Source organism: Marmota monax, unplaced genomic scaffold (assembly GCF_021218885.2).
Source record: "Marmota monax isolate L192 unplaced genomic scaffold, Marmota_monax_Labrador192_F-V1.1 WCK01_AAM20220418_F8-fsc00441, whole genome shotgun sequence".
Classification (NCBI taxonomy): domain Eukaryota; kingdom Metazoa; phylum Chordata; class Mammalia; order Rodentia; family Sciuridae; genus Marmota; species Marmota monax.
In genome coordinates this window covers 131647-143456 of record NW_026694644.1, presented here as the reverse complement: position 1 = coordinate 143456, position 11810 = coordinate 131647, and the positions used below count along the sequence as shown (strand labels likewise).

The following is an 11810-nucleotide window of genomic DNA, read 5'->3' as shown; positions in this document are numbered from 1 at the left end:
TATAAGTGAAACCTGAGGCTTTGAGAATTTTACGAATTTTGAAGTAAATGTTTAATGCCAAAAAAGTAAAAAGACTTGAATTTGAGTTCAAATCTGCAAGAGTCGGGAGCTAACATTCTTATTTATGTCATTTTATTGTCTTTCCTGCTTCGGCCCTGGGCTAAGCAGACCACTACTGTAATTACATGTTGATTTTAATGTTAAATAAATGGCTGCTGTCTGGTCCAATGATCTTGTAGGTTTGGTTGACATTCCTGTTCTTTTGGTGACAATTTTTAACTGAATATGGAGTGTATAGTACAGGAAACATTTACAGATGTCTAAATCATTGGGAAATAATGAAAATAGTCATTTTAAAGTAAGATAAAGTATAAATTCTAACATACTCAGTTGTATATTTTTAAATCTCATTGACATTTTAATGACATTTCAGGTAACTGTCATTCATAAAAATCAATTCATTTATAACACACTAATTCTATAAATCTTTTATTCACCTATTTAACAGGCTTATTCTTATGAATACATGTTCACATATATACACACACCCTATTGGACATATTATTAGACATATCAGTTACACATGCAGGTGAGGACACAGTCACCCTTCAAGACTGTGTGTAAAATAGAAAATTAAATCAAAATCAGGAATCATTATCCAGGTGAAACATGAATTCAACTTCTGATTACATATCATTTATTTATTTTTTCCTTCATCAAGATGCCTCTTTCACACATGAACAAAGAAATGAGAAGTGTTAAGATTTACAGGGTGGATGGAGCCTCTATAAAGGTCACCCCTACTTTGAGGTCCTTGCTATAAATAAAAAATCCCCACCTCTTTCAATGTTGATTCTATGATAAGGACTTGCATGGGACATGAAGGTTATGTGTTAAAATCCCACATCTAACAACCATTGTTGACTTGAACTTAAAATCTTTAAGAATGAACCTCTCATCAATGACATAAGATAATAAGACCCAGCACAGATAACTTCCAGCATTATATTATTTACTCATCCAGACGGCACTGATATTTTTTTTTATTTTTATAAACATTTCAAAATGATGAGTAATTTAAAAAAAAACACATAGTCTGTACTTTTATATGTGCTAAGTGTAGAGTTAAGCTCCTTTGCATAGGTATTTCTCTTTTATAAGAAATGAGTTAATTCACTTAAAGTTCCAATTCAGTACATAGGTTTAAAGAAATATTTGGAGAGTAGCCATGGTTTTCGATGGCATCTTAACTGCCTGTTATTTCTTCTCTTGTATCTACGGCAGTCTTCTGATGAAGGATGGCATCAACTAACCCCAGCTCCTGTTCCATGCTATGCAGGAATGCTTTTCAGTAATTCACTTCAGGAAGCCACCACTGCTTAATCAAAGCTGGCATTTGAGATTAAAAACTACTTCTCATATATAAGGCAACTGTCACCCATATTGATGACCTTTTCCTTCAAAGTTATGCCAAACCAAAGTATTGTAACTGAGTTTGTGCTCCTGGGGCTTTCACAGAATCCAAATGTTCAGAAAATAATATTCACAGTATTTTTGTTTATTTATATTGCAACTGTTAGGGGCAACATGCTGATTGTAGTGACCATCCTATGCAGCCCTGCACTGCTGGGCTCCCCCATGTACTTCTTCTTGGCATTCCTGTCCTTCCTGGATGCCTGCTTCTCCTCAGTCATTGCCCCCAAAACAATTGTGGACTCCCTCCAGAAGAGGAAAACCATCTCCTTTGAAGGCTGCTTGCTGCAGATCTTCGCTGAGCACTTCCTTGCTGGGGCAGAGGTGATTGTCCTCATATCCATGGCCTATGACCGCTATGTGGCCATTTGCAAGCCCTTGCACTACTCTGTCATCATGAACTGGAGGCTCTGTGGCATTCTGGTGGGGGTGGCATGGACAGGGGGCTTCTTGCATTCCATCATACAGATTCTCTTTACTTTCCAGCTGCCATTTTGTGGCCCCAATATCATCGATCACATCATGTGTGACTTGTACCCATTACTGAAGCTGGCCTGCACTGACACTCACATCTTTCGCCTCTTGGTGATTGCCAACAGTGGGTCTATCTGCATTATCATATTTTCCATGCTGCTTGTCTCCTATGGTGTCATCTTTTTCTCTCTGAGAACCATTAGTTCTGAAGGGCGTCAGAAAGCTCTGTCCACCTGTGGATCTCACATTGCTGTTGTGGTTTTGTTCTTTGTCCCATGCATATTTATGTATGCACGGTCTCCATCTGCCTTCTCCTTTGACAAAATTGTGGCAATATTTTGCACTATGCTAACTCCCTTGCTCAATCCTTTGATTTACACTTTTAGGAATAAGGACATGAAAAACGCCATAAGAAAAATGTGGAAGAGATTGGTGGCATTTTCTGATGAAAAATAAAGCATTAAACTTTTTAAATATTAAAAGCTAAGTGCAAAGAAGTCACTATTGTCTCAGAAAAAAATATTTTGTGTGGATTGATGGCATATAACTCCAGGAAATGCATGGGGAGGGCAGTCAGGAAATAATATGTCTACATTCTGATTGCTCAATTGAAACCCTGAGTTCCAACTCAGTATCCTCATGTGTAAATTAAAAAGAGTTGAATTTTATGCTTATATAGAATGTAGTCATCAAGGACGAAAAGAATGAAAAGATAAGTTACCATCAATATGTGTGCCATTAACCCAATATTTTGAAAAACCTTGTGGAGGGAAGAAAAGTTTCATAAGAAACAGAAATTTAAAAGATTTCAAGTAAAACAAATGCTTATATTTAGGACGAATAATCTCAGCAACTGAGAAAAAAAAATAATCAACACCCAGCAAAGATAGTGAACCAACTATTTCCAGAACATTAGCTATATATCTCCCTAGATCACAGGATTTCCTTATTCAATAATTCCATTATCATCTTCTACAGAAGCTGAGTCACTTCTTGGATTTTGGGACATACTATCTGATTGTACAGTCCTCCTCAGGGATGAATTTTTCTTGGGTCCAGTTGACTAACTCTTACCTATCAGCTTGGGAGAAGAAGAGAAGGCAAAGTTCATAAGAGAGTCATCAATGAACATCACTTCTGTGTATCAAAAAGGGAAAATTCTTGACAAACCATGATATTAGCAAAGCCAATTCCAAACCTGGCATTAGAGTAACTGATGTTTTTCCTCCTAAGGAAGATAATAGAAGCCAAGGTCATCTGAAAGTAGTAAGAATTACTTTTCAATTTACTTAGTGATTTGAATTTTTTACCCAAGTAAAAATAGTTCTATTGGAACAATATTCAAGATAGAGGTTATTCAAATTTAGACACATTACATGTCATTACCATAGCTAAACTTTGTTAGTCTAAGGTTGCTAAGCATCTTATGGAATAAACTCATTTAAACAGCTTACCCTAGAACATCAACATTAATAAAATGTTTATTATACAAAGTCAAAGTATCGTCACTGAGTTTGTGGAAGAAAATATTAAATAATATTCTTGTTAGCCTTTCCTTCATCTTTCATGATGGTCCTAAAGTAGACAAGTACATGTTGCTAGTTTCAGAATAGGTAGGGCAGAAGAAGGATTTCATTACTGTCTCTTGGGCAAGGGTATGAGTGATTAACACCAGAGTCTAAAACAGCATCAAGACAAAGCATGTTCTCTACAGCAGACCAAGGGCCCCCAAAGGCATGGGCATAGCAGGGTACTTTTCCTTGCTTTTGGTACTGGGGATTGAACTGAACCGCATCCCTAGTTCTTTCTATTATTTTTTTTCTTTTGAGACAGGATCTCACTTGGTTCCTTAGGGCCTCTTTTATCCTCCTGCCTCAGCCTCCTGAACTGAAATTACAAGTGAACCCCAACAGGGCCATCCAGGATCCAAATTCTTGACAACTAGATCAAAGAGCTGAGTGAGTTTCAAGAGGTTAGGAAGCAGATAAAAGCATTTATTAAAAGCAAAAGCACACTGTGGGAGCACAATATTCCCTTTGACTCCTTTCATTGGGGTCCCCCTCACTGACTCTATTTTCAGGCACACATTCAAGGCACATTCATTGGAACTACTAGTTTTCCAACCCTAGAAGTTTAAGAAAAGTACTACAGATATCCTATTAATATAAGACCTTTAGACATGTAATTATGAGATTGGGATTCTTGAATCAGGTCTATTACTAAGTAACTGTGGGACCTTGGGTGAGTAATTTCAGTACTGGGTCTTAATTTCTCATTTTGAAGATGGACTAATGAGAATATACAAATACTTTTCTGTACTCATCTAAACCAAAGGTTTTCTTTTTCTTTTCATAAGTTGTATCTTTTAAACTTATATATAAATCTCTTAAAGATATGTCTTCATGCCCCCTTTTAATTGATGAGGAAGCTGTGTTTCAAATATTTTATGGGACACATCATAAATCCTTCTAGATATTTTTTCCAGCACATCAGTAAAAGCAAGACAGATGTTGGGGTGTGATGTTCTCTGAGATGTTTCTCTTATACCTTGGGTTTGCTGGTTGCCTCTATGCTCTTCAGAAAAATCATAATGCAACCTATTCATGTCATTTGCCTGCCCTAATCCTTGTCCCTCTCCTCTCTTCTCTCACCATACTCTGGACCTCTCCCTGCATCCTCATTGCAGACATCTAGCCAGGCAATGACATACTTAGCATCTCTGTGCTGGTAGAGACGTGGTCTTCAAGACAGACAAGTGATTTTGTAATGTAATCTTTCCATCTTCAACATCTTGTCAGATACAGCTCTTTCCTGTGAGTGGAAAAGCACATATCTTTAAGATAAAATGAATATCCCCCATGCAAGTATCAATAATGTTTTCCCCACTTAATTCTTATCTTCTCTACATCATTTAAAAACATAAACCAGATGTCAAGAAATGTGAGAAATTAACATTAATAACATTCAAATGAACACTTTTATATTACCAGCTGAATTTTACAAAGTAGGAAATTGAAAATTAAAGAACTTAAGATAGTTGCTTAGACTCACATGGCAGATAATTAGTGGAACCAGGATTCAGACCCACCACGGAGATAACATGAAACTGGCTTCTAAAGACTTTCTTGCATCTAAAAGAGGTGAACTTAGGCAAATTATATGGAGAAAAGAACAGTTTACACACCTTCAACTCAGAGTATGTTGGAGTTTAACTCACTGAGCCTAAGGCCTGATTTTGCCCTTGTTCTGTCTCAGCAAGGTATTCTACTGGATGTCCTTCATGTTTGGGTTGGAGGGTGTGGTTTCCTTGGGGGTCCTGAAGGTACAAGCCTGCCTTAAGCATCTGCAAACTTATGGTAATTAATATAAATAGTCAATGCAAAAAGAGAACAATATTTAACTCATATAATTTCAAAAGAGAAAATATGAGAAGAGAGTGAACTTCAGAGGCCTTTCTCTCTCAGAGTACAAGAATAGTTTCTTCCACCCAGGGATGCCTCACTACTGAGCTTCATCCCCACCTCTTTTATTTTTTTATTTTTTATTTAGAGACAGGGTCTTGCTAAGATGCTTAGGGAGTCACTAAGTTGCTGAGGCTAGCTTTGAACTTGTCATTCTCATGCCTCAGCCTCCCAAAGGCTAGGATTGTAGACATGTACCACCTTGCCTGACTCTTCCATAGCATTTTTATAAAATAAATGTAAAAACATCTCCTGGTTTTCCTGTCCCTCTCCCCACTCTAAGATAGACCATGTCGTTTCATCTCCCCCTCGTTTCTGGAGGAAGCTTGTGAAGTATGCCCACATGCCAAGTACCCTCTCTACATAAACAACCTACATATACTTGCTTATGAAAGAAAGTGTTGATAAATCTCAGAAAAATACAGTTTGAGTATTTTCCCCAGCCTTTATAATACCTTCATTCCAAATAAATTAAAGTGGAACATATGAAGTGTACTTTAATGACAGTCATTTATAAGAGGCAAGATTTTCAAGATTTTTAAAAATATTTTCTTCATGTTTCTTCTTCAAGACTGAGCTGATTTTCTGATGGCATCTATCTCAGTGTGTCTTCCAGGAAGGTGGAGCTCCTGGGGGCAGGGAGTTCTACCCATAGAGAGTAGGTGGCCCTGGGTTTCTCTGGCCTCAGCATGAATCTTCACTGTCCCTACTATTCCTCTCTGTTCTCAGGGGTAAGATTAAACTTCACCATGACATGGAGGCCAGCCTGTAGAACTTTTTATCTTGGTGGAGGAGTGTCTCCTCACCTCATGTGCAGAGTATATAATCAGTGTAAGGTTTCTGTGACCAGGTATGTGATAGGACTCCACTACACCCCTGGGCTTCAGGACCCTTGGTGATCCTTGCTTATGATCACAAGCACATTCCCTCTGATTTGGGGGCAAGAGTTATTGCAGTGGGTCAGGAAGAGAGAGGTTAACCTCTGATGCAGTCTTGGTTCAACCTACCCCACTTATATTAGTGTTCACCTCCCCTCTGTATATCTTTCTGTATCCCACCCATTCACTCTCCTGAGGTCTGTTCATTTTCCTCTCTCCTGTAATAATTCATTGACTCTTTCATTCCTTTCTCGCTATTATTCATTAGATATTTTATTTGCTGCCTTTGATAATTGTCTCATCCTGCAGCTTGCAAATCTTAATTTGGGGGTCTAGACAGGAAATTAAGGTGTTTACTGTCAACAGTTTCTAACAGTTCAGGATTTCTCTTTTTTGGAAATTAATATACATGGGTGTTTATGATTTGATGATTTATATGATATGAATGAGAGAGAGAGGGACAGTCAGAGAGAGGCTATTTAATAGCATGCTATCCCATTTGAGTTCTAGTGTGACTGTGCCTGGTTAAACTCTGCATTACAAGTCAAATGTTGTACATTAAAAAATAATAATAACTCATCAAATGATGCATTTACCTAGCAAGAGAGTGGGCAGGTCAAATGAAATGGTATTTGTGAGCATTTGCTTAAATTACAAGATTGCACAACAATAATTATATATAATATAGAGTTGCCTTATTCAATTCAATCAATATTTTAAAGCACATAGTAAGTAATATAGGAGCACAAGACAAAGAAGATGTTTGTTTCTCTGCAAAGAATAAGAGAAGGCTTTTGGGACCAGATTTAATGTGAACTTGTTAAGATATCAACAGATACAAATATAGACTAAAGATTAAAGAGGAAAAAACAGTGTTTTTCTTCTGTAATTATTTATAAAAATATTGATACAACCAAGGAAGATTGTTTGATAATAGTTACCAATATTTATGAAAATATTTCTGTTTTACTATAGCAATGCATTGGAAATTAATTTGGATGGAATTGTTAGAAATAAAGAAAAGGCTATAAATGATAAGCTTATTTAAAAGCTTTCTATGACAGTGAAAGCTTGAAAATAAACAAAAATAAGTAAAATTTGACTCTAAATTTTTGTTATTCTACAATTGCTTAAAATAATAACTGAATTATTGGTACTCCTTAGCTATTGAAAAAAAATCTTTTAAAAATCCAGAACAAAAATAAGAATGTACAGTAATATATCAGAATGATTGGAGCCATATATGCAAGTTTGTAACTAATACATATGACATGGAAATTATCTTTAGGCTGAAATTCTAAAATTAATATTTTACATTATGTCTTAAGAGATACAAAAGTTGGAAAAATTCAAAACAACTGAAAATACTGGTAGGAGCATCTTAAGTGTGTTAAGGCATTATTCAGGTTAAGAAATATAAGAGGTACTTTGATATAACACATGGAGTAGTTTATTTCAAATATTATTTAAAATGTTTTTGGCAATAAAGCAAAATTTCAATAATTTTCTTGAGTAATTCATGTGTAGAGATTGATGGTTTCAATTAACTTTTTGATAACCCAAAATTTGGAAAATAATTTCTTCCTAAATATCTAGCAAGATATTAAAGAGGTTAGGAATAATGAGTTTGACTTGGTGTCCAAGCCACAGAATATGTTTTCTCAGAAGTGAGTTTTCAAATGTAACAGTTTGAATCATTTCAAAATACTGATCTTGAGCAACTGAGATGGCATATGAATATATGCACACACGTCATATATATATGTACACATGTACATAATGAAGTGTGCATTGGAATCTCTAATTTTCATATAAAGAAAAGATTTCACTTGGAGTGACATTTGAAAGATTTATGTATGGCCTTATCTTTTTCTTTGGTTCCTTATTCTGGTTTGGGTTTCTCTTTTGCATGTTTTGACTCAACTTGAAAAATTAGACCTTATTTTGATTCACCCATTTTGTTGAAAAATCAGTTCTGATACTACTAAATCTGAATCTTATCTTTTCTGGCTCAATAGTGAACAGCCCAAAGTCTCAATAAATTTATGAATCACAGGAAATTTATAATCATGTAATTGAATCATGATTTAATGCTTGTGTCCCTTTATAACACTCTTAAAAGGCAATGTTTCATTCACTCACCTTTTAACAATGCACAAGGAAATAAATCATGAATTACTATTTTAATAATAATAATAATAATAATAATAATAATAATAATTCTGCCTATAACAAAATTGAGTGTATCAATTCCTAACCTCTATGCAAATTTAATATATTTGTGAATCATGTTGATCACTGCTCATTCATAATAATTAGTTTTATGAATATTTTTGTCGTTTAAGTAAGTTGACATTTCTCTCAGTTTTGAATAGTTAATTGGTGAGAGTTGTACAAATCTGTGAGAACTATAAGGTCAACTCCTCATGAATGAAACAACAGATTAGAAATAGAATCAATGACATAAAACAAAAACAAAAACAGAATGATCCATGCAAAAAAGAGAAGAATTTCTCAAAAGTTAGATCCCCTGTGTTTTAGTCAGCTTTTTTGCTTTTGTGACCAAAAGACCTGACAAGAACAATTTTAGAGGAGTGAAATGTTATTTGGGGGCTCACAGTTTCAGAGGTCTCGGTCCATAGATGACCAACTCCATCCTTTGGGGTTTGAGATGAAGTAGAACATCATGATAGTAGAGTGTCACAGAGAAAGGAAAATCAGAATTTGGCCTACAGGAAGTAGGCTCACAAAATATATATAGCTCACAAAAATATTTCAGGTCACAAAATATATACCCCAAAGTCATGTCCTCAATGACCCACTTCCTCTAAATAACATGCCTACCTGTCTACAGTCACCACTCAGGTAATCCCTTTAAGGAGATTAATGCACTGATTAGGTTAAGGCTCTCATAATACAATCATTTCACCTTCACACTTTCTCACATTTGTCTCACACATGAGCTTTTGAGAGAAACTCATATCAAAACCTTAACACTAAACTTGGAATTACAGAGCAATCTATGCCAAGGAAACAACCTTTTTCATTAAATATAATATAGATTCCTAGTGCAAAAATTATTTCACTTATTAGTAGATAAGACCTTCCAGCCATCTAGCAGACACAGTTCTGTTAGAACATTTCAGTCTGTGGCTACTTGAGTCTCTAGCCAACAATGTCCTTCCTTTAAATTCCACATTCATTAAGCACGCTTATGTAGCAATCAAGTTTCCTTTACAGAATATCCTCCCTGAAGAGAATGATATTGATCAGTGACTGAAATAAGCACTTTGGAGCTCCTGATTTATACTTTTCAAGCATCTCATTAAAATTACATTTTCATTCAGGTAGTCTATTTTTTAATGGTGAATTTATATAGAATAGTGGGTTTCATGTTGTGTATTGGTATGTGAATGTAGCACACTTTGATCAATTTCATTTCCCAATACCTCCCCTTGCCCTCCCCTCTTTTCCATGACCCCTTCTTCAGCCTTTCAGATCTCTCTTCTATTGATGATGAGTATGCACAAGAGAAGCCAATCCATGAGGGAACAGAAGATGAGTAGACGTCTGGGATTCAGTAGAATCAAAGACCCTTTCTACACTGTGAGGACTGTGCTTAACACACCGCAGATGGACCCAAATAATGTGCTTTTGAGAGGCTTTCATAGCAATGCCTCATTGGGGATGGTGGAGTTTGGTAATAAAAGTTAGACCATTTACTGGAAAACCATTCAAACTGCAAGTCCTATAGAGGGTGAGGCATCTATTTTTTGAATTATAATGAAAGGCACCAATAAACCACTTGCCATGCCAGCTTTGCCACCAGTTTAGCATTGTTAGATAAGCTACAGGGACTTGGAAAGCAGAAAAGGCAGAGTAGTAATGCAGAGTTGAGAGCTGTTAGCTTTGTGCTTTGGGAATTTGCTCAGGACAAATACATATGTGGAAAGTAACTGATGATGAAAATTTCTTTCATTATCTCTTATTTGAATCAGCTGAGATTTATCTTAAAATGCGTTTAGATACTACAACAGAAAAGCAGTTTCATTCCATGTCATATTAAAATGGTAAAGTAAGATTGATCGCTCAATCTTACTTTAGTTCTAAATAACATGCCTCATCTGATGATCTCATATTTATATTTCTACCCTTGACATCCCTCTTGAATTCCAGATTTCCATAGTCAACTATTTATTTGACACTCTTCTTTATATGTTGGATAGACATCTTTACATGTAATGACTGATTATGTTTGGACCAAACATAGTGTATCTGTAGCCTTCCCAAGAGAGAGTTATCCTTCTAAAACCAGGAAGTCAAAGTTGAAATATCACAGCTTTCACCAAACACATTAGAAAAACATATGTATCTCACTTATATTACAGGCCATAGAATGTAAGAATTCTTTCTATTTGCACCCTTGTTCTGCTAAATCTATTTTCAGCTCAACAACCAGAGAGTATTGTTAAAACTTAAGCAACATAAGAGGGACAGCCTCCTTGATTAAAACTCTGCAATGGCTCAATCTCAGAGTAAAGAGAAAAGTCTTTACAATGATTTGGAATTCTGTCATCTCATTGGCCTCTTAGGACACTTCCACACTTGGTATCTCATGGTTTCAGCCATACTGGCTTCCTTGGTTTTCCTTGACTACATCAGGCAGGTGTTCACCTTGAAACATCATTTCGTCCAGATGCCTGTTCTGCTTAAAGTAGCCTTATAATAAGTTACTTGACTAGTGTCTTCAGTGACTTATGATATTCTAGACCACACCCAGTACTTTCTTATTGTCATATTTAATACAGCTTTCCCCTCAAAAACCTGATAGTCTTAGTCATTTATCAAATATCTCTCTCTTTCTTTTCTTTTCTTTTGTTGAATATCAAACCCAAGGCTTTACAAATATTGGACCAGTGTTCTACCACTAACCTATATCCCCAGTCTCCCTTGTTTCTTTGTGTGTGTGTGTGTGTGTGTGTGTTTGAGATTTTATTGGCTGTATTGAGAATCAGTACACAGACATTTCACTTTGTACACAATTCTTAATACATGTACCGGAAATCTAAAAAGCTTTATACTGTGATTCTTTGTCAGTTATTCCAGTGACTTTCCAGCTTTTAATTTGGAGGCAATTTTTTTCTTAATAGAATATCAAGTACCAGTATCTTTGAATGCTGTTGTTACCTAGGTCCCACTAATTCAAAACTTTGTCACACACAACATACTCAAATTTTTCATCTTTCACAGCACATTAAAAATATTAGGAAAACTAGACTTCCACAACCAAAGATGTTACAGAGTACATACGATTCTGACAGCCATGATCCAGTAGTGGTCTTCTTTAGGAAACAATTCTACTAAAAAACACAGGAATAGAAGTAATTTAAAATATTCGAGACATTAAATGCAATACTGTGACTCCAAACTTCCATTTAATATTCTTTGTATTGTAGGATATAAAACTAACCCCTCACCTATGGAATGATAAGCTGACAACAAAGAAAGTCCAAGCCTCCCATAA

General features: G+C 35.6%; 1 protein-coding gene across 1 annotated transcript; it reads left to right on the top strand.

Moving 5' to 3' along the window:
- The first annotated feature begins 1467 nt into the window (after positions 1-1467).
- Positions 1468-2403, top strand: LOC124078360 (olfactory receptor 4C15-like). Its single transcript, XM_046423114.1, has one exon. It carries the CDS (start codon positions 1468-1470, stop codon positions 2401-2403), a length of 936 nt encoding a protein of 311 aa, XP_046279070.1.
- Positions 2404-11810: the final 9407 nt, after the last annotated feature.